Source organism: Zonotrichia albicollis, chromosome 1 (genome assembly GCF_047830755.1).
Source record: "Zonotrichia albicollis isolate bZonAlb1 chromosome 1, bZonAlb1.hap1, whole genome shotgun sequence".
Classification (NCBI taxonomy): Eukaryota; Metazoa; Chordata; class Aves; order Passeriformes; family Passerellidae; genus Zonotrichia; species Zonotrichia albicollis.
In genome coordinates, this window is record NC_133819.1 from 1,310,175 (window position 1) to 1,337,811 (window position 27,637).

General features: G+C 46.1%; 1 protein-coding gene across 7 annotated transcripts; it reads left to right on the top strand.

The window, feature by feature from the left end:
• The first annotated feature begins 734 nt into the window (after positions 1 to 734).
• Positions 735 to 26,664, top strand: MYL3 (myosin light chain 3). Of its 7 annotated transcripts, XR_012579887.1 has the most exons (9): positions 735 to 946; positions 9,316 to 9,343; positions 13,902 to 14,051; positions 18,418 to 18,591; positions 21,584 to 21,661; positions 21,853 to 21,887; positions 22,295 to 22,329; positions 22,737 to 22,771; positions 25,966 to 26,664. XR_012579887.1 is itself a non-coding variant. In XM_074538825.1 (8 exons), the coding sequence occupies exons 1-6, from the start codon at positions 821 to 823 to the stop codon at positions 21,879 to 21,881; spliced, it is 585 nt and encodes a 194-aa protein (XP_074394926.1). In that variant the 5' UTR covers positions 735 to 820; the 3' UTR covers positions 21,882 to 21,887; positions 22,295 to 22,329; positions 25,966 to 26,664. The 7 variants fall into 7 exon arrangements, 6 of the variants coding, with proteins under 6 accessions (XP_074394926.1, XP_074394863.1, XP_074395055.1 ...); XM_074538825.1 differs by lacking the exon at positions 22,737 to 22,771; XM_074538762.1 differs by lacking the exon at positions 22,295 to 22,329.
• Positions 26,665 to 27,637: the final 973 nt, after the last annotated feature.

Here is a 27,637-nt window from a genome sequence, read left to right on the forward strand (position 1 = left end):
CGGGAATTCTCCCCGTGCCAGCTGACGGATGCTTCAGCTTCCCCAAAGCCCCATCCTCGGCTCTAAATATAAACCCGGGCTTATCTTTGCCTGACAAAGGCCAGGGGGGCCATCCAGCCGGGAAAAGCGAGCTGGGAATGTCACTCAGGAGCTGGGAATGTCACTCGGGAGCTGGGAATGTCACTCAGGAGCTGGGAATGTCACCCAGGAGCTGGGAATGTCACCTGGGAGCTGGGAATGTCACTCGGGACCTGGGAATGTCACCCAGGAGCTGGGAATGTCACTCGGGAGCTGGGAATGTCACCTGGGAGCTGGGAATGTCACCCAGGAGCTGGGAATGTCACTTGGGAGCTGGGAATGTCACCCAGGAGCTGGGAATGTCACTTGGGAGCTGGGAATGTCACCCAGGAGCTGGGAATGTCACTCAGGAGCTGGGAATGTCACTCGGGACGGGCCTGGCAAGGACCAAACCCATCAGAGCACCTGGATCGTGATCCTCCCTCTTGTCCCTGCCCAGCAAAAATGTTTGAGCCGGCGCCAGGCTCGGTCTAAACCCCCCAAAATCTCTTTTTCCATGGGAGTGTTAATTGGGAACAATGCCGGATCCAAGGGCAGGGTCCAAAATAGCCGGGGCCAGTCTTGTCCTTTTATAGCCGTGGCCCCATTGTGAGCGGCGGCACGTGACGGCTCTGGGAGGGACAATGTGGCACTTCCAGAGGGGATAAAGACCCACCCCAGCCCTCCAGCCCGGGGCTTTTCCTGCAGCAGCTCCTCCTTCCTGCCTTTCCCACCCTCCCCAGCTCTCCTTCCCACAGCAGCCATGGCTCCCAAGAAGCCCGAGCCTAAGAAGGCGCCCGAGCCTAAGAAGGAGGAGCCCAAACCAGCGCCCAAACCGGCGGAACCAGAGCCCAAAAAAGAAGTGGAGTTTAACCCAGCTTCGGTCAAAGTAGGTGGATGGATGCTGTGGTGGTGCTGGAGCTGGTGGAGGAGTTGGATACCGGGAGTTGAAATCCTCAAAAATTAGCTGGGAATTGGGTTTGGGCCAAAACGTGAATGTCCTGTGAGGGATAAACTCTGCAAGGCACAGGAGGAATTCTTGGTGGGGCTTTGTCCTTTGGGGGAAAGGATTGTCCTTTGGGAAAGGGAATTGTCCTTTGGGAATTGTCCTCTGGGGAAAATGATTCTCCTTTGGGAATTGTCCTTTGGGGGAAAGGATTGTACTTTGGGAATTGTCCTTTAGGGAAAAGGATTGTCCTTTGGGAAAGGGAATTGTCCTTTGGGAATTGTCCTTTGGGAAAAAGGATTGTCCTTTGGGAATTGTCCTTTGGGAATTGTCCTTTGGGGGAAAGGATTCTCCTTTGGGAATTGTCCTTTGGGGGAAAGGATTGTCCTTTGGGAAAATGATTCTCCTCTGGGAATTGTCCTTTGGGGGAAAGGATTGTCCTTTGGGAATTGTCCTTTGGGGGAAAGGATTGTCCTTTGGGAATTGTCCTTTGGAAATTGTCCTTTGGGGGAAAGGATTGTCCTTTGGGAATTATCCTTTGGGGGAAAGGATTGTCCTTTGGGGGAAAGGATTGTCTTTTGGGGGAAAGGATTGTCCTTTGGGAATTATCCTTTAGGGAAAAGGATTGTCCTTTGGGATAAGGCATTGCCTTTGGGAATTGTCCTTTGGGGGAAAGGATTGTCCTTTGGGAATTGTCCTTTGGGAATTGTCCTTTGGGAATTGCCCTTTGGGGAAAAGGATTCTCCTTTGGAAATTGTCCTTTGGGGGAAATGATTGTCCTTTGGGAATTGTCCTTTAGGGAAAAGGAATGTCCTTTGGGAATTGTCCTTTGGGGAAAAAGTTTGTCCTTTGGGAATTGTCCTTTGGGAATTGTCCTTTGGGGGAAAGGATTGTCCTTTGGGAATTATCCTTTAGGGAAAAGGATTGTCCTTTGGGAAAGGGCATTGCCTTTGGGAATTGTCCTTTGGGGAAAAGGATTGTCCTTCGGGAATTTTCCTTTGGGAGAGGGCATTGCCTTTGGAAAAAGGAGAGGAGCTTTGTGGGATCTCTTTTATAGCAGGAAATTGGAGCAGACAATCACAGAATCAGGGAATCCCAAAATTCTGGAATGGTTTGGATTAGGACAGACCTTCAATCCCATCCCATTCCCACTGCCCCAGGCTGCTCCAGCCTGGCCTTGGACATTCCAGGGATCCAGGGGCAGCCACAGCTGCTCTGGGAATTCCATCCCAGCCAGGAATTCCCAATTCCCAATGTCCCACCCATCCCTGCCCTCTGGCACTGGGAGCCATTCCCTGTGTCCTGTCCCTCCATCCCTGTCCCCAGTCCCTCTCCAGCTCTCCTGGAGCCCCTCCAGGCCCTGCCAGGGGCTCTGAGCTCTGCCTGGAGCTTCTCCTCTCCAGGGGAACATTCCCAGCTGATAAATATCCCTGAATCCTTAAAAAACAGTTTCCCCTCAGGAAAACATGGGAATTATGAGAGAAAGGGAATAAGTTATGTTGTCTCCTCATTGATTAAATCCTTCTCCTCTCCCACGTGGCACCAAGTCCCACAGCTCAGGATTTGGGACAAATCCCGGAAGGGAATTTTCCAGCCTTGAATCCCAAATTCCCTGTAAATCTTTATCTATTGGTGAAAAAAAAAAAAGAGCATTGATTTGTAACATATCAAGAAATCGAGTCCCAAGGAATTCAGTTTTGGGGAAATTTTGAAGGGAATAACTGCAGAACAATTCCATGACCTTGGGAAGGAGGTTTGTGATGGCATCCGGCTCTCTCCAACAGCTCCGTGCTCGACATTCCAGAGCTGGAACGGGACAGGGACAAAGGGAATTGTTTCCCTTGGAGGCACAGGGAGCTCCAGCCAGGACTTTGTGGGAATATCCACTGGGATTCTGTGGGATCAAGGGCAGCAGGGATGAGTTGTCGTTAAAAAAACCGCAAACCCAAATTAACATCACTGATAAAATCTTTATTTTTTAATCAAAACAATTCCACACTCCACATATTTATTATTTTTATCTTGGAAAAAAAATTAATTCCTATATTTTTAAAAATTACTCTGCACAGCTGTTTGGGAAAATTCTTATTTTTCCCAGAAATGTTTATTTTTCCCTTTGGCACAATTTGGAATCTTGAAGGTTACATTTATGATAAATATTATGTAAATTATAGAGTTCTTATCCCACTTTGAAGGCGCTAAAAGTTTGTATGGAATTCCCAAATAATAAACAAATCCCAATCCCTGCAGGGAATATCCCATTCCCAAATAGTGGATCAAGGAAATTGGGAAATACAGAGTTGGAGTCTGGGGCATTTTTTCCCCAAACTTATAGAAAGGGAAGGGGATATTTCCTAGAGAAATTTTCCCGGGAAATCTTTAATTTTATCAGGAATGCCCTTGTCTGTTTGTGCACATTCCTGCTCCATAAATCCATCTCTGCTGGAGCCCAGAATCCCTTCCCAATGTTTGGAAAAATGCTTTTATGAGGGTTGGAATTCTCCAAATATCCAAATTTCTGCACTGCAGGGTGAAATCCATCTTCGCTTTAACAAACCGTGGATAAAAAAAAAAGTAGGGAAAAACAACCTAGTATCCAAAAAAATGTTCAAAATTAATCCTTTTATGGGAGTGTCTCAAATTATTTCTATTTATTCCCAGATTTTATTGGTTGTGTTTGGAATTTTAAAATTTTTAACTACTTTTTTAACTACTACTACTACTACTTTTTTTAACTACTAAAAAGTCTCAAAATCAAAATATTCCTGTGGTAGGGAAAGGTGCTCCTTGTTGGAATTTTCCCACCTCTCCCAGTCCTGATAATGATCCCAGGATCTGGAATTATATCAGATTTTCCCCATTTTTTTCCTCTCACATTTGGATTCTCCTGGTCTGGTTTTTGGGTGTGTTGGGATATCAGTTCCAGAGGCCTAAATGTGGGATCCATCCCTTACCTAAAGCCATGATCCCAAATTTTTGGAGTTTCTCCCACGCACATTCCCATTGGATTTACCCAAAGCTCCGAGATTTTCAACATTCCAAAGATTTCCCAAATTTCCAAGAGTGACTGCAATTGGATGTTGTCTGCAACTCATCCAAAAATTTTGGGGGATTTATTCTCCATAAGAGTTGGGCTCATTCCTTGGAAAATATTTTTTTAAGGAAGTGTTTTTTCTAGGATGATCCCTGTACTTTTTATTTTGAGGCATACATTGTAAGATAATTGTAGCAATTGAGGAATAATTGTAATCCGAAAAGGTTTGGTAGCAAAAAATTTTCTTTTTCATACATTTAATTCATTCCCACCTGGAAGCTATTCAATAGGGAGGTGCATTTTCCCAGGATAATATTTTGCTTCCATGAAAAATAATCTGAAAAATGGGATGAATTTATGATTTTTAAGGGCACAGAAAGAGCTTTAACCTGGGGAAATGGATCATTGGATTTAAATCCTCAATAACGAACAGGGAGAAAAATCTCTGGAAGTTCATCCCTTGGGATGGGGCCAAATTCCTAAATCTGGGTGGGCTGAGTCACCCTTGGGAGACGCTGAGCTGGGATAAAGGGAGATGAGAGGGGAATTTGGGAATTTGGGCACTGGGATAAAGGGAGATGAGAGGGGAATTTGGGAATTTGGGCACTGGGATAAAGGGAGATGAGGGGGGAATTTGGGAATTTGGGCGCCGGGATGAAGGGAGATGAGGGGGGAATTTGGGAATTTGGGCGCCGGGATAAAGGGAGATGAGGGGGAATTTGGGAATTTGGGCGCTGGGATAAAGGGAGATGAGAGGGGAATTTGGGTGCCAGGATAAAGGGAGATGAGGGGGAATTTGGGAATTTGGGCGCTGGGATAAAGGGAGATGAGGGGGAATTTGGGAATTTGGGTGCTGGGATAAAGGGAGATGAGGGGGGAATTTGGGAATTTGGGTGCTGGGATAAAGGGAGATGAGAGGGGAATTTGGGAATTTGGGCCCCGGGATAAAGGGAGATGAGAGGGGAATTTGGGAATTTGGGCACTGGGATAAAGGGAGATGAGAGGGGAATTTGGGAATTTGGGCGCCGGGATAAAGGGAGATGAGAGCGGAATTTGGGAATTTGAGCACCGGGATAAAGGGAGATGAGAGGGGAATTTGGGAATTTGGGATGAAGGGAGATGAGGGGGAATTTGGGAATTTGAGCACCGGGATAAAGGGAGATGAGAGGGGAATTTGGGAATTTGGGCGCCGGGATAAAGGGAGATGAGAGGGGAATTTGGGAATTTGGGCGCCGGGATAAAGGGAGATGAGAGGGGAATTTGGGAATTTGGGCACCGGGATAAAGGGAGATGAGAGGGGAATTTGGGAATTTGGGCGCCGGGATAAAGGGAGATGAGAGGGGAATTTGGAAATTTGGGCGCTGGGATAAAGGGAGATGAGAGGGGAATTTGGAAATTTGGGTGCTGGGATAAAGGGAGATGAGAGGGGAATTTGGGAATTTGGGCGCCGGGATAAAGGGAGATGAGGGGGAATTTGGGAATTTGGGCACTGGGATAAAGGGAGATGAGGGGGAATTTGGGAATTTGGGCACTGGGATAAAGGGAGATGAGAGGGGAATTTGGGAATTTGGGCACTGGGATAAAGGGAGATGAGCGGGGAATTTGGGAATTTGGGCGCCGGGATAAAGGGAGATGAGGGGGAATTTGGGAATTTGGGCGCCGGGATAAAGGGAGATGAGGGGGGAATTTGGGAATTTGGGCCCTGGGATAAAGGGAGATGAGAGGGGAATTTGGGAATTTGGGCCCTGGGATAAAGGGAGATGAGAGGGGAATTTGGGAATTTGGGCACCAAGATAAAGGGAGATGAGGGGGAATTTGGGAATTTGGGCGCCGGGATAAAGGGAGATGAGGGGGAATTTGGGAATTTGGGTGCTGGGATAAAGGGAGATGAGAGGGGAATTTGGGCGCTGGGATAAAGGGAGATGAGAGGGGAATTTGGGAATTTGGGCGCCGGGATAAAGGGAGATGAGGGGGAATTTGGGAATTTGGGCGCCGGGATAAAGGGAGATGAGGGGGGAATTTGGGAATTTGGGCGCTGGGATAAAGGGAGATGAGAGGGGAATTTGGGAATTTGGGCACCGGGATAAAGGGAGATGAGAGGGGAATTTGGGAATTTGGGCACCGGGATAAAGGGAGATGAGAGGGGAATTTGGGAATTTGGGCACCGGGATAAAGGGAGATGAGGGGGGAATTTGGGAATTTGGGGACTGGGATAAAGGGAGATGAGAGGGGAATTTGGGAATTTGGGCACTGGGATAAAGGGAGATGAGGGGGGAATTTGGGAATTTGGGTGCCGGGATAAAGGGAGATGAGAGGGGAATTTGGGAATTTGGGTGCTGGGATAAAGGGAGATGAGAGGGGAATTTGGGAATTTGGGCGCTGGGATAAAGGGAGATGAGGGGGGAATTTGGGAATTTGGGAATTTGGGCGCCGGGATAAAGGGAGATGAGGGGGAATTTGGGAATTTGGGAATTTGGGCGCCGGGATAAAGGGAGATGAGGGGGAATTTGGGAATTTGGGCACTGGGATAAAGGGAGATGAGGGGGAATTTGGGAATTTGGGCGCTGACATTTCAGTGGCTAAAGTTGGATGAGGTGACGTTGCTCCAGGTCTGGTGACCGGGATCAAAATCCACATGGAGACAGCTGGGAAACGTGAGGACCTGGAAGGGGCACGGTTTTCCATAGAGAGTTTTCCACATTTTCCATGTTTTCCTGGGGAAAAAAAAGCAGCCAGGAATTATTTTTGTGGGGGCGCTGAGATCTCAAGGCTGTATGGAATTTTTTGTCCCAGCTGGGATACTGGAATGGAAAAATTTCCTTCATTTTTTTCTGCATGGAAAGATGGAAAATCATCCATGGTGGGAGCAGCCGGGGAAAACAGGGATGGTGCAGCAGCAGGAATGGGGAAATCCTGCTGGATTTGCCTGCTCAGCTCCAGAGCTTGGAGCATTCCATGGGCAGAAGGGCTGGGAAAAGGGAAGCTTCCCTTGGGATGAACGGGTTGGGTTTGGGAGGGATGGATTGAATCGTTCAATTTAATCCCGTCCCAGGGATGGGATAATTCCAACTGCCAGGAAAGTCTTCTCCATCCTTGGGCACTTCCAGCTCCTTAAAAATCCAGCTCCAGGAGCTGGATCTCTTCAAAATATCCCTGGAATGGTCCTGACAGATAAACAGGAATGAGCTGCCCAAAAGGCGCTGGGAAAACGGGATAACAGGATAAAGGGATGACGGAATATCAGGATAGCTCTGCTTTTGTTTCCCAACTCTGGCGGCGCAGCATTCCCAAAATAATCCCTCTCTAACCCAGTCCTACTTCCAAGGGGGCCAAAACTGCGGAAAATGAGAGAATCCCAGAATTTTGGGTTGGAAGGGACCTTAGGGATCATCCCAATCAATCCCATTCCATGGCAGGGACACCTCCCACTGTCCCAGGGTGATCCAAGCCTGGCCTTGGACATTTCCATGGATCCAGGGGCAGCCACAGCTTCTCTGGGAATTCCATTCCACTCCCTCCCCACCCTCCCAGCCGGGAATTCCTTCCCAATATCCCATCCATTCCTGCCTTCTGGAATTTTAAGAGCAAACAGAAAAAAAAAAAGGAACAAATTTGTGGGGATTTTATGCAGCAGCAACCTCTGCTGACCTTGACAGAGATCCTGCCTCCTATTCCTGTTCCTGAAGCATTTTGCTTTGGAATTCAAGCTGGAATTAAGGGTTGATTTCTGGTTTTACTTCCCTTTCCTTTCTGAGGGCTGGAGCTGTTGGAGGCTGGATCAATGTTTGTCCCAGGGCGCTGGAGGAGTTTTTATATCCATCATAATTACTGTGGAAAGTGATGGGATGATGGGAATGTTGTGTGTTAATAGGATTAAAAAGGTTTTAGCGGAGGAAAAAGCCCCGCATGATGGCGAAATCCAAATGTAACCTCAACCCCCAGGATCCTGATCCTGATGGTTTTCCTGGCCTCTTTCCAGCTCCTGCATTTCTGGCTCCTGAAGCAGAGTCCCAAGGGAACAGTAAAAAAAAAACCCCAAAACAACAACAAAAACAACAAAAAACCCGAACAAACAACTTTAACAAAACCCCACAAAAAAACCCCAAGAACCCCCAAAACTCCAACTAAATAAATAAATAAATTTTAAAAAAAAACCTAAAATCCAACCTCCTCTTCCTCCCAAACTCTCCCTGCCATGGCCGAGTGCAAACCCTGCTGCTCATCCCCGGATTCCCCGGTGTCCAATGAAAAACCAGGAATGTTGTTTCACTCCTGGAAGGGCTCCATTGTCCAAACGCTTCCCCCCCAGCTCAGCCCCTCACCCCTGGGTGACAACAGATTTATTCATAGGACTGATGTCAGGTTTATTGGGATTGATAAAAATTCCAGGAGATTGGAAGCCTGAGTGACGTCAGCAGGGCCGAGGGTGGAGTTGATCCCTCCTGGAGCCTCCAGGACAAAGCCAGGAAAAAAATCCATTGGCATCAGGATGCAGCTGATGCTGGTGGAAAAGTTTGGATTTGGAGGTTTCATATCCTCATGGAATCCCTAATGATGTCTATACATCAGGGCAGGAGAAAAATGGGAATTTCTCTGTCTCCCACATGGATTTGGACCAAACCTCAGCACTGGGAGCCCTAGGGAGAGAGAGGCCTGGGTGGAAATGTCCTGGCTTTAAACGACAAAATTTTTTGCCTTTTAAAATTGCATTTATAGAGGAATTCAGGAGTTTTTTCCTAAAAACGCTCCATTCCCTGGAAAAAAAATGCCAAGGAAAACTCAGCTCTGAAGAAGAAGATCCCTTTTGCTGGGATATTTCCCACAAAAAAAAAAATTCCCAAGGGAAACCATCCTGATGTCCTTCCAAGGAAAAAGGGGGAATGAGTTCTGGACCAATTTAGGGTAGAAAAATCCATAAAAATTGTCAGATCCAGCAATTAACCCAGCACTGCCAAGGCCATGGTTGTCCCCAAGTGCCACATCCACGTGGATCTTAAATCCCTGCAGGAATGGGGCCTCCAGCTCTGCCACGGGCGCTGTGCCAGGCCTGCACAGCCTTTTCTGGAAGATTCTATCCCAATATCCAACCCCAACCTCTCCTGTGACCAAATGTCCAAGGCCGGGCTGGGCAGGGCTTGGAGCAACCTGGGGGAATGGGAGGTGAATCCTCCCAAACCCTCGGGATCATAAAACTGAGAATAAACCAATTTCTTCTTATCTGAGCCATTCTCCCCCTTCTTATCAGCTTTCTTATCTTGTTTTTTTTTGTCTCATCCAGGTGGAATTCAGCCCTGACCAGATCGAAGGTGAGGAAGATTTTTTCTGTTCTGTGCTCAGTAAATCCATCCCTGGGAAAAATGCTGGGATGAGCAGGGCTGGGATGTTGGAACAGCTTTGGGAAGGCTGAGCTTTAATTCCTGGCTTTTCTTCCTCTCCTCAAAATCCTTCCCTCCAAAAGAAAAGCATGGAATTCACGTCCCATTTCCAAGAGTTACACCCCCAAAAAAGCCCAAATACAGGTTTTTCTTGAGGAAAAAACCCACCAGGATCAATATTTTCAAAGCAAAACCCTCAACTCTGCTTCAGATAATTTTTTCCTGCCTTCCATCAGAGCTTAATGTGTTCCAGCTTCTCCCAAATCCAGCAAATAACACCGGGCATGGAATTTCTTTATCCTTTCAAAGCCAAACATCAGCATCAGTTTCCAAACCCTTTGTCCCAGAAACTGATCCCAAACCCTCCTGCCTGAAGTCCTGGGAATGTTGGCACTGCAGCTGTTCCCTTTCTCCTCAAAAACTGGGTTTTATGGGATAACTGATGGATGGAATCAAACATCTGGCAGGATTTGCCTTCGGTCTTTAAACCCTCAGGAAATCCCCTAAAAAAAAAATGAGATCAGGGAAGGGGTTAATTAGAGCAGGGGAAAAAAAATCAATCGGAGAGATGTTTAATTATCGCCTCCCTTTGTCATTCCCTGCTGGCCCAGGAGGATCCAGGGGTCTCAGGAAGATTGGATGTTTCCCAGTTTTTCAGATGTTCCCAAAGCTGATAAATTCCTTTGGAATTCCCAAATTCCATCCTCTGGGTTGTTCTATCACCATCGATTGGGGTTCTGGCAGCTGATTCCAAATGGAGGGGGTGGAGGAGAAACAGAAGCTGCAGCACCTTTTAAAATTCCCCAAATTCTTTTTTTTTGCTAAGGAAAAAGTTGTGTGGAGAAAAGGATTCCCTGAAAGGATTCAGGGGTGGTTTGGTCCCCAAAATACGGTTCCAGGAGAAGAATTGATGGTCTGGGGTGAAGCTTTGGGGAACACTCCCATTTTTGGGGTGTCCCGCTCCTCATTCACGAGTGAAACCCATCCCTGCTTTGAATTCTGGGTTTGGGCCTCTTCAGCTCCCAGAATTGCCGGAAAAGGGGAAAAAAGGAGCTGTTCCAGATGGGCAGAGAGGCAGGAATTAGGAATCTGAAAATATCCAGAGGGTTCCTGGCCAGGGGGAGGGCAAAGGACACCGAGGTGGTTTTGGTGCATGGATGGGAATTTCGTGGAGTCAGCAAATGCAAATGAAAAGATTAAAACAGTAGGGAAAAAAAAATCCCACAAAAACCAAAAAACCAAATCAAAGCCTTGGAAATCTGAGCTGTCAGGAATTTTGCTGGGTTGGGAATCTTCAGGAGACGGTCCCAGGGAGCTGGAGAGTGGTGGTGGATGAGGAGCTGAGGGAACTGAGAATATTCCCAATTTTTCCTCACCCATCTTGTTGTGAGACCCCCGGGAAAGGAGCTGGGAAGGGGTCTCTGCCCCCATTCCTCTGTCAGCAAGAGCCCAGGAAAATCCACGATTGCCCTCTGCTGGAATGAGGGGCTGGAAAGGGATCGGGGACAGGAGGGAAAATCAGGAGAGAGGGGCAGGGAGAGGAGGAAAGGGAGGAAAGTGGAAAGGGGAAAACAAGGGAATGTTGATTAGTGCCAAATGAGAAGGTTCAGTGTTGTTTGGAAGTGTTGGATGAAGAAGGAAATGAGGAAAATTGGAATGGAATGGTTAAAATGGAAAAGCAGGGAGAAAGGAGGAGAGGAAAATCCAGCAAAAGTCAAAGAAGGAAGGACAGAAAAGGAAAGGAAAGGAAAGGAAAGGAAAGGAAAGGAAAGGAAAGGAAAGGAAAGGAAAGGAAAGGAAAGGAAAGGAAAGGAAAGGAAAGGAAAGGAAAGGAAAGGAAAGGAAAGGAAAGGAAAGGAAAGGAAAGGAAAAAGGAAAAAAGGGGAGATGGAATAAAGAGAAGGAATTGGGGAAGATGGAGGAAATCTGGGGTGCAGAGTGTGTGGCTGAATGGTTGAACGAATCAGGATTTAGGGAAAAGAGGATAAATTCCCAGAGTTTGGAAATGTGGGACAGAAATAAAGGTGGAAACGCAACAGCAGCACAAGGGCCAGATCCAGGGATTTAAAGCCAAAGGGATTTTTGGGATCAGTTGTGGATGGTGCAGTGGGAAGTCAAGGATAACGGTGAAGTTAAAGGATTAGGGATAAAGTTAAAGGATAAAGGATGAAGTTAAAGAATAAAATAAAAGGATAAAGGATGAAGTTAAAGGATAAAGGATAAAGGATAAAGGATAAAGGATAAAGGATAAAGGATAAAATAAAAGGATAAAGGATGAAGTTAAAGGATAAAGGATGAAGTTAAAGGATAACAGTAAAGGATAACAGGCCGTTGCTGCTGCTCCCTGGGATCCTCCCCTGACCCTGCAATTCCAGCAGGGAAAGGAGAGCCGGAGGAACTGGAAAGTCTGGGGAAGTGTCTGCTGAATCCTGCATGAGAATCATGCAATCATTCCATTTGGAAAAGACCCTTAAAACAATTGATCCCAACCTTTACCCCAACACTGCCAATGCCCTCAAGCGCCACATCCACATGAAACCAGTGGTGGGACCGAGAACCTCTCCCATGGGAATGCTCTTGCCAGGATCCTGCTCCTCCCAGTCGTGAGGGATTCCATTTAGGGAGATGGGAAACCTCTGAACCTCTCTGGAGATCTGGCCTGTTCCCGGTTCCTGAGGGAACAGCAAACCCTGTTCCCTGTGCTCAGCTCTGGAGGCACCTCTGGGTGCTGTGTCCAGCTCTGGATCCTCCTCAGCACAGCAGGGACAGGAGCTCCTGGAGCTTAGGAAGGGCCTGGAGCATCTCAGTGCCCAGGAAAGGCTGAGGGACATGGGGCTGCTCAGCCTGGAGAGGAGACCCAGTGAGAGGGGCCCTCAGTGATGGGTGTGCCTGGGTGTTCCTGAGTGTCCCTGGGTGTCCATGGGTGTCCCTGGGTGTCCCTGGATATCCCTGGGTGTCCCTGTGTGTCCCTGTGTGTCCCTGTCTGCCCCTGTGTGTCCCTGGGTGTCCCTGGCTGTCCCTGTGTGTCCCTGTGTGTCCCTGTCTGCCCCTGTGTGTCCCTGTGTGTCCCTGTCTGCCCCTGTGTGTCCCTGGGTGTGCCTGTCTGTCCCTGTCTCCCTGAGTGTTCCTGTGTCTCTCTGTGTGTCCCTGGTGTCCCTCGGTAACTCTGTCTGTCCCTGTGTATGCCTGTCTGTCCCTGTGTATCTCTGGGTGTCCCTGGGTGTCTCAGGTGTCCCTCAGTGTCCCAGTCTGTCCCTGTGTATGCCTGTCTGTCCCTGTGTGTCCCTGGCTGTCCCTGGCTGTCCCTGGGTGTCCCTGGGTGTCCCTGTGTGTCCCTGTCTGTCTCTGTATGTCCCTGGGTGTCCCTGGGTGTGCCTGTCTGTCCCTGTCCGTCCCAGTCTGTCCCTGTGTATGCCTGTCTGTCCCTGTGTGTCCCTGGCTGTCCCTGGCTGTCCCTGGGTGTCCCTGGGTGTCCCTGTGTGTCCCAGTCTGTCCCAGTCTGTCCCTGTCTGTCCCTGTCTGTCCCAGTCTGTCCCTGGCTGTCCCTGGCTGTCCCTGTGTGTCCCTGTGTGTCCCTGTGTGTCCCTGTGTGTCCCTGTCTGTCCCTGTGTGTCCCTGGGTGTCCCTGGCTGTCCCTGGGTGTCCCTGTGTGTCCCTGGCTGTCCCTTGGTGTCCCTGGGTGCAGGGAGGGTCACAGCAGGGCCAGGCTGTGCTCCAGGCCCCAGCGATGGCACCAGAGCCACGGGCAGGGACCGATCCCAGGAATTCTCCCGGCACAGGAGGCAGAACTGCTGCCCTGGGCAGTGCCCAGGCCTGAGCAGAGCCCAGAGAGGGGTTGGAGTCTCCTCCCTGGGACATTCCAGATTGACCTGGGCACAATCCTGAGCCCTGTGCTCCGGGATGGCCCTGCTGGAGCACGGAGGTGCCACCAACTCTCCCACTCTGGTCCCTTCCAACCCAACCCATCCCGGGATTCTGGGATAAGGTTTTCCATACACCTTCACCCTCCCCCACCAACACACAGCGTGTAGGGTGACAACCGCAGAGTTTTTCCTGTCACAGCTCATTCCCAGCTCCTAGAGGTGCTCCTGGAGCTCCAGGCACTGGGCCAGCGCTCTCCAAGCATCCAGCGTTTAATCCAAAATCCGCTTCTCCCATCCCCAGAGCTGCTGTTGGTTCCTGGGCCTTCCTGAACAGCTGGAATGCTCCCAAGGCAATGATTTCTCCTGTTTTCCACACTTTCTGATGGTAACAGACACGGAAATACCACGGGAGAAGCATTTGACCTCCCCGATTCCATCCCGCGGTGGAACCGGAAAACGCGGGGAAGGAGGAACACAAACATCGGAGATAACAAAGCTCATCCAAATTTTTCCCAAACCACAAAATGAAACAGCCAGGCAGTCAGCGAGGGAAAGGTTTCTACTGGGTTTATCTTTTATCCAAAGGAGCACAGAATTAATGTCTCCTGACCCTTTTTCCCTTCCAGAATTTAAGGAAGCGTTTTCCCTTTTCGACCGGACCCCCAAGTCGGAGATGAAAATCACCTACGCCCAATGTGGAGACGTCCTGAGGGCTTTGGGGCAGAACCCGACCCAGGCTGAGGTCATGAAGTTGCTTGGCAGACCCAAACCTGAAGGTTGGTGGCCTCCTCTGTTTGTTTTCCCAGAATTTTTCCTGGAGAAAGTGAGGTCTCCATTTTCTAAGTAAGAAGAAACTCAGGATACGGGGCAGCCTCTGAAATTGCCAGCAGAAAGGGAAGAAAAATTGGTCTGGAAGTCAAGATAATTGTCTCAAATTGAGGGGAATTAATTAATTTAACAGCCCTGGGCATCAGGGTGTTTCAAAATGACAAATTTTTTGCCTTTTAAAATTGCATTTATGGAGGAATTCACGTGGTTTTCCTAAAAGCACTGATTATTTCCAACCCATCCAGAGAAACAAAGGGATAACCTGGATGTAAGGACATGGATTGTTCCACAAAAGATGGGTGGGAAGGCCTGTAATGATTGCAGTGATATCCTTCTGTATTCCATATTTCCATGTTCTTCTCTCCCTTTCATCCAATGTTTATCCCCACATTTCTGTGCTCAGGCTGGATATTCCATTGTTATTCCCAACTCTCCCAGAATCCCCCAAAACTTCCATTTCCAGGCTCTTTTTTCCTTTTATCCGACATTTATCACCGCAGATCTTCCACCCATGGTTATTCCCAACTCTCCCAGAATCCCCCAAAACTTCCATTTCCAGGCTCTTTTTTTCCTTTTATCCAACATTTATCACCACAGTTCTGACCTCACTGTGGATATTCCATGATTAACCCCCAACTCTCCCAGAATCCAACAAACCTTCCATTTCCACACTCTTTTCTCCTTTTATCCAAAATTTATTACCACAGATCTTCTACCCCATGGTGGGTATCCCATTGTTATTCCCAGAATCCCCCAAAACTTCCATTTCCAGGTGTTTTTCCCCTTTTATCTAACATTTATCACCACAGTTCAGCCCTCGCAGTGGATATCCCATTATTAACCCCCAACTCTCCCAGAATCCAACAAAACTTCCTTTCCACACTCTTCTCTCCTTTTATCCAACATTTATCACCACGGACCTTCCCTCCCATGGTAGGTATCCCATTGTTATTCCCAACTTGGCAAAATCCCCCAAAACTTCAATTTTCAGGTTTTTTCCTCCTTTTATCCAACATTTATCACCACAGTTCTGCCCTCATGGCAGATATTCCATGGTTATTCCCAACGCTCCCAGAATTTCCCCAAACTTCCGTTTCCAGGTTCTTTTCTCCCTTTATCCAACATTTATCACCACAGTTCTGCCCTCACAGTGGAAATCCCATGGTTAACTCCCAGCTCTCCCAGAATCCCCCCAAGCTTCCATTTCCAGGTTCTTTTCTCCTTTTATCCAAATTTATCACTGCAGATCTTCCACCCTGTGGTGGGTATCCCATCATTATTCCCAGAATCCCCCCAGACTCTCATTTCCACACTCTTCTCTCCTTTTATCCAGAATTTATCACCACAGATCTTCCCTCCCCACGGAGGGTATCCCATCTTTATTCCCAGAATCCCCCCAAGCTTCCATTTCCGGGTTCTTTTCTCCTTTTTTCCAAAATTTATCACTGCAGATCTTCTGCCCCATGGTGGGTATCCTATTGTTGTTCCCAACTCTCCCAGAATCCCCCAAAATGTCAATTTTCAGGTTTTTTCCTCCTTTTATCCAACATTTATCACCACAGTTCTGCCCTCATGGTGGATATCCCATGGTTAATTCCCAGCTCTCCCAGAATCCCCTCAAGCTTCCATTTCCGGGTTCTTCTCTCCTTTTTTCCAAATTTATCGCTGCAGATCTTCCACCCTGTGGTGGGTATCCCATCATTATTCCCAGAATCCCCCCAAACTCTCATTTCCACACTCTTCTCTCCTTTTATCCAAAATTTACCACTACAGATCCTCTACCCCACGGAGGGTATCCCATCATTATTCCCAGAATCCCCCAAAACTTCCATTTCCAGTTTTTTTCCCCCTTTTATCCAACATTTATCACCACGGTTCTGCCCTCATGGCGGATATTCCATGGTTATTCCCAGCTCTCCCAGAATCCCCTCAAGCTTCCATTTCCAGTTTCTTTTCTCCTTTTTTCCAAAATTTATCACTGCAGATCTTCCACCCTGTGGTGGGTATCCTATTGTTATTCCCAGAATCCCCCAAAATTTCCATTTCCAGGGTTTTTTTCTCCTTTTATCCAACATTTATCACCACAGTTCTGCCCTCACAGTGGAAATCCCATGGTTAATCCCCAACTCTCCCAGAATCCAACAAACTTTCCATTTCCACACTCTTCTCTCCTTTTATCCAAAATTTACCACCACAGATCTTCTATCCCATGGTGGGTATCCCATTGTTATTCCCAGAATCCCTCAAAACTTCAATTTCCAGGTTTTTTTCCCCTTTTATCCAACATTTATCCCCACAGTTCTGCCCTCACTATGGATATTCCATTATTAACCCCCAGCTCTCCCAGAATCCAACAAAACTTCCTTTCCACATTCTTCTTTCCTTTTATCCAACATTTATCACCAGGGACCTTCCCTTCCATGGTGGGTATCCCATTGTCATTCCCAACTTGCCCAGAATCCCCCAAAACTTCAATTTTCAGGTTTTTTCCTCCTTTTATCCAACATTTATCACCACAGTTCTGTTCTCACGGTGGATATTCCATGGTTAATTCCCAACTCTCCCAGAATCCCTCCAAGCTTCCATTTCCAGGTTCTTTTCTCCTTTTTTCCAAAATTTATCACTGCAGATCTTCCACCCTGTGGTGGGTATCCCATCATTATTCCCAGAATCCCCCCAAACTCTCATTTCCACACTCTTCTCTCCTTTTATCCAAAATTTACCACCACAGATCTTCTACCCCATGGTGGGTATCCCATTGTTATTCCCAGAATCCCCCAAAACTTCCATTTCCAGGCTCTTTTTTTCCTTTTATCCAACATTTATCACCACAGTTCTGCCCTCACAGTGGAAATCCCATTATTAACCCCCAGCTCTCCCAGAATCCAACAAAACTTCCTTTCCACATTCTTCTCTCCTTTTATCCAACATTTATCACCATGGACCTTCCCTTCCATGGTAAATATCCCATTGTTGTTCCCAACTCTCCCAGAATCCCCCAAAACTTCCATTTCCAGGTTTTTTTCCCCTTTTATCCGACATTTATCACCACAGTTCTGCCCTCACAGTGGAAATCCCATGGTTAATTCCCAGCTCTCCCAGAATCCCCCCAGACTCTCATTTCCACACTCTTCTCTCCTTTTATCCAGAATTTACCACCACAGATCTTCTACCCCATGGTGGGTATCCTATTGTTGTTCCCAACTCTCCCAGAATCCCCCAAAACTTCAATTTTCAGGTTTTTTCCTCCTTTTATCCAACATTTATCCCCGCAGTTCTGCCCTCACGGTGGATATCCCATGGTTAATTCCCAACTCTCCCAGCATCCTCCCAAACTTCCATTTCCACACTCTTCTCTGCCTTTGTCCAACATTTGTCAGCACAGATCTCCCACCCATGGTGGGTATCCCATTGTTATTCCCAGAATCCCCCCAAGCTTCCATTTCCAGGCTCTTCTCTCCCTTTATCCAATATTTATCACCACAGTTCAACCCTCACAGTGGATATCCTGTAGTTAATGCCCAACTCTCTGAGAATCCCCCAAAACCTCCATTTCCATTTTTTTTTCTCCATTTATCCAATATTTATCACCACAGTTCAACCCTCACAGTGGATATCCCATGGTTATTCCCAACTCTCCCAGAATCCCCTCAAGCTTCCATTTCCGGGTTCTTTTCTCCTTTTTTTCAAATTTATCACTGCAGATCTTCCGCCCTGTGGTGGGTATCCCATCATTATTCCCAGAATCCCCCCAAACTTTCATTTCCAGGTTCTTTTCTCCTTTTTCCCAAATTTATCACCGCAGATCTTCCACCCTGTGGTGGGTATCCCATCATTATTCCCAGAATCCCCCCAAACTTCCATTTCCAGGTGTTTTTCTCCCTTTATCCAGCATTTATCACCACAGTTCAGCCCTCACAGCGGATATCCCATGTTTAATCCCCAGCTCTCCCAGAATCCAACAAACTTTTCATTTCCACACTCTTTTTTCCTTTTATCCAACATTTTTCCCAACAGATCTTCCACCCATGGTGAGTATCCCATGGTTATTCCAAACTTTCCCAGAATCCCCCAAAACTTCAATTTCCAGGCTTTTTTCTCCCTTTATCCAACATTTATCACCACAGTTCAATCCTCACAGTGGATATCCTGTAGTTAATGCCCAACTCTCCCAGAATCCCCCAAAACTTCCATTTCCAGGTCTTTTCTCCTTTTATCCAAAATTTACCACCACAGATCTTCCCTCCCCACGGAGGGTATCCCATCATTATTCCCAGAATCCCCCCAAACTTTCGTTTCCCCTGGTTTTTCCAGAGATGAATTCCAAGATGATCGACTTTGAGACCTTCCTGCCCATGCTCCAGCACATTGCCAAGACCAAGGACACGGGAACCTACGAGGATTTCGTGGAAGGGCTCCGGGTGTTCGACAAGGAGGGCAACGGGACGGTCATGGGAGCTGAGCTCCGCCACGTCCTGGCCACGCTGGGTGAGGAAAACCTGCCCTGGGCTGGAATTTCCATCCCTCCTTTTCTCCCTCCCTCTTTTCCCTTCATGTTTTAGTTCTCCTGTAAAATATCTTGTTCCCAGCACCATAAAATGATCCCAGAATTTCTAATCCCAACCATTCCCTTGGTTTGTCCCCATTTTTCTGTGTTTCCAAGAGGAGTTTCCATCCCTTCCTTCTCCTCTCCCTCCTTCCTTCCTGTTGTGTTGGATTTCTCCAATAATTATTTAATTTCCATAAATCATCCCAACATTGCCAATCCCAACAATTCCCTTGGTTTGTCCCCATTTTTCTGCGTTTCCAAGAGGAGTTTCCATCCCTTCTCCTCTCCTCTCCCTCCTTCCTGTTGTGTTGGATTTCTCCAATAAATATTAAATTTCCATAAATCATCCCAACATTGCCAATCCAAATAATTTCCTTGGTTTGTCCCCATTTTTCTGTGTTTCCAAGAGGTGTTTCCATCCCTTCCTTCTCCTCTCCCTCCTTCCTCTTGTGTTGGATTTCTCCAATAAATATTAAATTTCCATAAATCATCCCAGAATTTCCAATCCAAACGATTCCCTTGGTTTGTCCCCATTTTTCTGTGTTTCCAAGAGGTGTTTCCATCCCTTCCTTCTCCTCTCCTCTCCCTCCTTCCTGTTGTGTTGGATTTCCCCAATAAATATTAAATTTCCATAAATCATCCCAGAATTTCCAACCCCAACGATTCCCTTGGTTTGTCCCCATTTTTCTGTGTTTCCATCCCTTCCTTCTCCTCTCCCTCCTTCCTTCCTGTTGCGTTGGATTTCTCCAATAATTATTTAATTTCCACAAATCATCCCAGAATTTCCAACCCCAACGATTCCCTTGGTTTGTCCCCATTTTTCTGTGTTTCCAAGAGGAGTTTCCATCCCTTCCTTCTCCTCTCCTCTCCCTCCTTTCTGTTCTGTTGGATTTCTCCAATAAATATTAAATTTCCATAAATCATCCCAGAATTTCCAACCCCAACGATTCCCTTGGTTTGTCCCCATTTTTCTGTGTTTCCAAGAGGAGTTTCCATCCCTTCCTTCTCCTCTCCTCTCCCTCCTTCCTGTTGTGTTGGATTTCTCCAATAAATATTAAATTTCCATAAATGATCCCAGAATTTCCAACCCCAGCTATTCCTTGGTTTGTCCCCATTTTTCTGTGTTTCCAAGAGGTGTTTCCATCCCTTCCTTCTCCTCTCCCTCCCTCCTTCCTGTTGTGTTGGATTTCTCCAATAAATATTAAATTTCCATAAATCATCCCAACATTGCCAATCCCAATCATTCCCTTGGTTTGTCCCCATTTTTCTGTGTTTCCAAGAGGAGTTTCCATCCCTTCCTTCTCCTCTCCTCTCCCTCCTTCCTGTTATGTTGAATTTCTCCAATAAATGTTAAATTTCCATAAATCATCCCAACATTGCCAATCCAAATAATTTCCTTGGTTTGTCCCCATTTTTCTGTGTTTCCATCCCTTCCTTCTCCTCTCCTCTCCCTCCTTCCTGTTGCGTTGGATTTCTCCAATAAATATTTAATTTCCATAAATCATCCCAACATTGCCAACCCCAATGATTCTCTTGGTTTGTCCCCATTTTTCTTCACTTCCAAGAGGAGTTTCCAATCCTCCTCTCCCTCCCTCCTTCCCGTTGTGTTGGATTTCTCCAATAAATGTTAAATTTCCATAAATCATCCCAGAATTTCCAACCCCAGCTATTCCTTGGTTTGTCCCCATTTTTCTGTGTTTCCAAGAGGAGTTTCCTTCCCTTCCTTCTCCTCTCCTTCCTGTTGTGTTGGATTTCTCCAAAAAATATTTAATTTCCACAAATCATCCCAGAATTGCCAATCCCAACGATTCCCTTGGTTTGTCCCCATTTTTCTGTGTTTCCAAGAGAAGTTTCCATCCCTTCCTTCTCCTCTCCTTCCCTCCATCCTGTTGTGTTGGATTTCCCCAATAATTATTTAATTTCCATGAATGATCCCAACATTGCCAACCCCAACGATTCCCTTGGTTTGTCCCCATTTTTCTGTGTTTCCAAGAGGAGTTTCCATCCCTTCCTTCTCCTCTCCCTCCTTCCTGTTGCGTTGGATTTCCCCAATAAATATTAAATTTCCATAAATCATCCCAGAATTTCCAACCCCAGCTATTCCCTTGGTTTGTCCCCATTTTTCTGCACTTCCAAGAGGAGTTTCCATCCCTTCCTTCTCCTCTCCCTCCCTCCTTCCTGTTGTGTTGGATTTCTCCAATAAATATTAAATTTCCATAAATCACCCCAACATTGCCAATCCCAACGATTCCCTTGGTTTGTCCCCATTTTTCTGCACTTCCAAGAGGAGTTTCCATCCCTTCCTTCTCCTCTCCTCTCCCTCCTTCCTGTTGTGTTGGATTTCTCCAATAAATGTTAAATTTCCATAAATGATCCCAGAATTTCCAACCCCAACAATTCCCTTGGTTTGTCTCTGTTCTTCTTCACCAAAATGAAGATTTACAAACCAATAGGCACCAAATATTTAAATAATAAAATTAGATTTAATTAAATCTATCACTGATCCATACCAATAATCCCAAACTTGACCTTGGAGTCTTCCTGAATCTCAAACTCAGCGGGAAACTGAGTTTTCACTTTTTTCATCAGAACTTGGTTAAAACTGACCCAAACCTTCAATATTCAGCACTTAGACCAAATTATTCTTAGGAAAATGAGTTGTGCCCATAATATCCTGCGGATTTCCATATTTTCCCTGTCTTTCTGGATTTGGGATCAAATTTATTTTCAAATTTGGATCTAGATTTGAGTCAAGTTTGGAATTTGGATCAAATCTGCAATTCCAAAATGAGCTTTTCCCATGGTCAGCACCCCAAATTCCTTCCAGGAGAAATGCCCCCCTCTTCTCTCTCACTCCCATTTGTGTTCCTCAGAAGCTTCCTAAATTCCTGAATCAGGGATTTTGATCCGGGGATTTTGTTTTCCATGCAGGGGAGAGGCTGACTGAGGAGGAAGTGGATAAATTGATGGCTGGGCAGGAAGATGCCAACGGCTGCATCAACTACGAAGGTGGGTGGGACCCCTGAAACCCTTCCTAAAATATTCCCAAGAAAGTTTAAATCCATGGGAAAATCTGGGGCGAAATTTCCAAATTTTTAGACAATTCTGACTCCGTAATTTTTCTGATGAACCCCACCTATGGAAGGTTAATTATGTTTCCCATAGGATAACTGATCCTTTTTTCTCTTCTTTTTTTCCAGCTTTTGTGAAACACATCATGGCCAACTGAGCCCAGGTGAGTCTCCTCTGCCCTTCTCCTGGATTTCCAAGTCCTGGTTCCTTTAGGATTGACTGGAAACTTCCAAGAAAAAAAAAAAATTTTCCACGTGCATTTACAGATCCCTGCTCCCAAATTCCTAAAAACACAAGGAAACAGAACTGAGCTGGCAAGAAAGGGGGAAAAAATAAAAGTAAAATAGATAAGAAGGAATGAGGAATGTTCTCAGCCCTGGCAGTATAATTAGTGGTTTTCCATAAATCTTGCTCCCACCATCTCCTGACAAGGGATTGGAAATCCATGAGAAAATCTGGGGCGAAATTTCCAAATTTTTAGACAATTCTGACTCCGTAACTTTTCTGATAAACCCCACCTATGGAAGGTTAATTATGTTTCCCGTGGGATAACTGATCCTTTTTTCCCAGCTTTTGTGAAACACATCATGGCCAACTGAGCCCAGGTGAGTCTCCTCTGCCCTTCTCCTGCATTTCCAAGTCCTCGTTCCTTTAGGATTGACTGGAAACTTCCAAGAAAAAAAATATTTTTCCACGTGCATTTACAAATCCCTGCTCCCAAATTCCTAAAAACACAAGGAAACAGAATTGAGCTGACAAGAAAGGGGGAAAAAAATAAAAGTAAAATAGATAAGAAGGAATGAGGAATGTTTTCAGCCCTGGCAGTATAATTAGTGGTTTTCCAGAAATCTTGCTCCCACCATCTCCTGACAACGGATTGGAAATCCATGAGAAAATCTGGGGCGAAATTTCCAAATTTTTAGACAATTCTGACTCCGTAACTTTTCTGATAAACCCCAGCTATGGAAGGTTAATTATGTTTCCCGTGGGATAACTGATCCTTTTTTCCCAGCTTTTGTGAAACACATCATGGCCAACTGAGCCCAGGTGAGTCTCCTCTGCCCTTCTCCTGGATTTCCAAGTCCTCGTTCCTTTAGGATTGACTGGAAACTTCCAAGAAAAAAAAATATTTTTCCACGTGCATTTACAAATCCCTGCTCCCAAATTCCTAAAAACACAAGGAAACAGAATTGAGCTGACAAGAAAGGGGGGAAAATAGAAGTAAAATAGATAAGAAGGAATGAGGAATTTTCTCAGCCCTGGCAGTATAATTAGTGGTTTTCCATAAATCTTGCTCCCACCATCTCCTGACAAGGGATTGGGTTTCCAGGAAAAGCTTTGTCCGACACATCCAAACCACAGCACCACCGAGGGCATCTCTGTCCCACCCTCACAAAGGAGCTGGGCTTTATTTCCAGGATCTCCTGGGCAAGGTTTATCCCAGTTTTACTGGAAAAGGTGCCCGCTGCCTTTGTCTGGCATTCCCGGGGTTTTCTCCCTGCTCAGCTCTTGGGGAAGGGGCTGACCCATCCATCTAATCTGATATCCCGGGAAAAGCTGCACTCAGATTTGGTCTGGATGTTTTGGGTTTGCTGTGTTTGTTTTTTAGTCTGTTTCAGCAGCTCTGGTTTATTTTTAGGCCTGGTTTTGGTTTGGTTTTGGAGCTGACCTGGCTGTCCTGTGGTGACTTTGGTGTCTGGGTTAAGTAGGGGTCACATCCAGGTTATTTGGGAATTTTGTTCCAAGATATAATTTAACAAAATATAAACAAGCTAAAAGAATAACCAGATTTGGTTTGGGTTTTTTTTCCCCTTCATTTCTATTTTTTCCCTATTGGAATCCATTTTTTTTTTTTTCCTTAAGGCATTTACCTTTGAACTTGGACTTTTCCAACTGGTTCCCAGTTTTTGATATAAAAAATCAGGAGTTTTGGTGAAATCCCAATCCATGGTCCCTGCCTGTTGTTCAGGGATGTTTTCAATCCTTAATCCAAACCCACAAGAAATTCCCATTCCAATGGGAACCAATGTCAGTCAAGTGAACATGGACAGCTTGGTTTGTCACGGGAAAAAAAGTTTTCCAGTTCCATAGAGAAGCTGGAAAACTGGAACAGGATTGGGAAAAAATTCTGAGGGTCTTTGATGGGTTTGGAAAGCTTCTGATTCCCAGGAAACCAACATTCCTGGGATTTGCTGATGAGCCTTGGTGGTGTCATCCAGCGGTGCCCCTTCCACCCTTTCTGTGGGACTCTTGGAATGTTTGGGCCATGGTCCCTGCCTGTTGTTCAGGGATGTTTTCAATCCTCAATCCAAACCCACTGCCCTTGGAAATTCCCATTCCAATGGGAACCAATGTCAGTCAAGTGAACATGAACAGCTTGGTTTGTCACGGGAAAAAAGTTTTCCAGTTCCATAGAGAAGCTGGAAAACTGGAACAGGATTGGGAAGCATTCTGAGGGTCTTTGATGGGTTTGGAAAGCTTCTGATTCCCAGGAAACCAACATTCCTGGGATTTGCTGATGAGCCTTGGCGGTGTCATCCAGCGGTGTCCCTTCCACCCTTGCTGTGGGACTCTTGGAATGTTTGGGCCATGGTCCCTGCCTGTTATTCAGGGATGTTTTCAATCTTCAATCCAAACCCACTGCCCTTGGAAATTCCCATTCCAACGGGAACCAATGTCAGTCAAGTGAACATTGACAGCTTGGTTTGTCACGGGAAAAAAGTTTTCCAGTTCCATAGAGAAGGAAGAGGATTGGGAATCATTCCGAGGGTCTTTGATGGGTTTGGAAAGGGGGCTGGGAGCTTCTGATTCCCAGGAAACCAACATTCCTGGGATTTGCTGATGAGCCTTGGTGGTGTCATCCAGCGGTGGCCCTTCCAGCCTCGCTGTGGGGCTCTTGGAATGTTTGGGGAAAGCCAAATGGAATTGATGCCTTGTGCAGGCTGACCTAGAACAGAAATTAAACAGAGCTAAAGAATAAATCAGGGATTTATTAAAACCCTCCGTGGATGCACCTTGGGCAGCACCAGAGCCCAGCCAGGGCTGCACCCAAGATGAACCAAAATGGCCCCAAAATGCACGAGCGCTCCCGGGCTCTGTCCCTGGGATCAGTTCTGCTCCATTTGCACCTTGCAGTTCATTGTCCCATTCCAGCTTTAGCCCAGGCACTCCCACCCTGCTTGTTTTTCTCTCTCCAGCCCACGGGGTTTGTGCTCCTGGGCTGAGATTTGGATCATTTACCCTTTATAGTAAAAAGGCACAATTTATAAAAAAAATTCCTTCAGGATCCTCAATGAAGGAATGATTGCCATCTGACTCCAAGGCTTCAGAATGCTGAACACTCAATTATTAGAACTATATTATATTACATTACAACTATATTACTATATTATACCCTACTACACCATACTATATCATACTTATTGCTAAAATACTAAAGAAAAGTCGTGACTGTCTCCTGACAGTCAGGATACAGCTTTGTGTGACTGGTTAAGGAAACAAAACAATCTTCAGTGGAATCTAATTATCAAATTCTTTCAGGTAAATAATCTTCTAACGCATTCTACATGTTCACAAACACAAGAGTAGTAAATAAGATAAGAATAGTTTTAATTATTCTTTTTAATTATTCTTTTCTCTACTTTTCTTATAGCTTCTCTCTGTTCAGAGGGCATGTGAACACCACAGTGCTTGGTGCCCAGCTGGAGCAGGAATTGTTTTGTCTCCCTGCTCTGTGCACAGAGCTCACCATGCCCTGATGTGGAGCTCAGACCCACACACTAAAGCAGCACAGAATCTGAAAATACAAAAATTAAACCCTGAGGCATCCAAATGTCCACCCTGGAAGGAGCCAAGGTCCTTTGCCACAGCTTCTGAACTCGGTGGGAATCTGGAGCTGAGCCCAAAAATTCAGGAACGGCTCCATCTCTTGGCCATTCCTGTGGGATTAAGGGAAGAAAAATCTGCATTTCCATATCCCCATGGAACTGGGCCTTTCCTTTTCTCCTGATTTCCCGAGGAAATTGGGACTATTTTATATGGAATTTTCTTACCTGGGTCAGCTCCAGGTGTTAGGGACTGCTTCCCATGTTTTCTCCATCACTGAGCATGGGGCTGTGGGATTGGGATGATTCCTGGTGTTTTGGCAGCTCTTGTTGTTGATAAGCTGAGAATGATTCCCAGTGGAATTGTTTGTTCCTTCTTTTCCCACTAATTTAAAAAAAAATATCTTTATCTTTCAGGACAAGATAAGCACCGAGAATTCCGGATACTGGCCTTGGATTTCCATCTGCTGGAATTTCCCCTTGTTTTTCAGCCCAGACTCCCATTCCAGAGCTCCAAAATGGGCCGAAATCCCTAAAAATATTTGGATATTTTTGTTTAGTTTGCCTTGCTCCTCCGTGGGAAGAGGGTGGAACCTGTGGAGATCCTATGGAAGAAACTGGAATGTGAACGATGAATCCCTGGGAATTTCTTGAGGATGAAGGATATAAACAGAAATACAAAAGTCAGGAAAAGGGAGGAATTCTTTTCATTAATAAATTGATCAAAAAATTATTGATCCCTTTTTCCACCCCAAACTCCACCTTTTCCCTGTGTTTATGGGACACCAGTATAAATTCCAGGAATATCCTTCATCCTTCGGGAAAAACTGTGAAATTCCCAGAAATTACCAACAAACAGAACCTTGCTGATGTTTTTTCCTCTGCTTTGAATGATGGAAAATTAAGGATGTAAAAGAAAAAAAAAATCCCAAATTAAAGCAAAATTTGCTAAAATCCATCTTTTCTCCATGAGGATTCCTTCCCATTCCAATAATTTCCCTAGCAAACAAGGAAAAGTCTTCCCCAAAGGAAAACTGGAAGTTGTTCTAATAAACACACCTCAGTCCTGGAGTTTTTGCAGTAAAAAATGGGATTTTTCGTGTCTTTGTTTCCTCATTGCTTCTTAGTCTGGGTGAGGGAAGGGGAAGGGGAAAGAAATCCTGAGAAAAACCTCAGCAGAGGCCAAGGAAAGCTGAGAAGCATGGAAAATCACACGGATTAGGAGAGCTCCTTTTCTGGGGAATAATAATTGAAAAAGTAAGGGGAAAAAAAAAATCCTCTGGGGCTGGAAAAAGGAGAGGCCAGGAGCTGGTGGAGCTTTTTAGGGAATGCCAAAGAACCTGGATATGCAAAAATCCAGGAGCAGAAGGGGTTGTTAAAACAGGGAAATTCTGAGTTTAATGGAGGGAAGATCAGTGGAATATTAGAATTCTGGGATACAGAATTTCCTTTTCCTTTCCTTTCCTTTCCTTTCCTTTCCTTTCCTTTCCTTTCCTTTCCTTTCCTTTCCTTTCCTTTCCTTTCCTTTCCTTTCCTTTCCTTTCCTTTCCTTTCCTTTCCTTTCCTTTCCTTTCCTTTCCTTTCCTTTCCTTTCCTTTCCTTTCCTTTCCTTTCCTTTCCTTTCCTTTCCTTTCCTTTCCTTTCCTTTCCTTTCCTTTCCTTTCCTTTCCTTTCCTTTCCTTTCCTTTCCTTTCCTTTCCTTTCCTTTCCTTTCCTTTCCTTTCCTTTCCTTTCCTTTCCTTTCCTTTCCTTTCCCTTCCTTCCCTTCCCTTCCCTTCCCTTCCCTTCCCTTCCCTTCCCTTCCCTTCCCTTCCCTTCCCTTCCCTTCCCTTCCCTTCCCTTCCCTTCCCTTCCCTTCCCTTCCCTTCCCTTCCCTTCCCTTCCCTTCCCTTCCCTTCCCTTCCCGGAACTTCCCTTCCCTTCCCTTCCCTTCCCTTCCCGGAACTTCCCTTCCCGGAACTTCCCTTCCCGGAACTTCCCTTCCCGGAACTTCCCTTCCCTTCCCGGAACTTCCCTTCCCGGAACTTCCCTTCCCTTCCCTTCCCTTCCCTTCCCGGAACTTCCCTTCCCTTCCCTTCCCTTCCCTTCC

Bases quoted from the DNA above. Each gene is read 5' to 3' on its own strand.
- MYL3 (XM_074538825.1), top strand. From the start codon at position 821: ATGGCTCCCAAGAAGCCCGAGCCTAAGAAGGCGCCCGAGCCTAAGAAG. The intron at 14,052-18,417 runs GTTGGTGGCCTC...TGGTTTTTCCAG, and splicing joins TGGCAGACCCAAACCTGAAG to AGATGAATTCCAAGATGATC. The intron at 18,592-21,583 runs GTGAGGAAAACC...TTTTCCATGCAG, and splicing joins CCACGTCCTGGCCACGCTGG to GGGAGAGGCTGACTGAGGAG.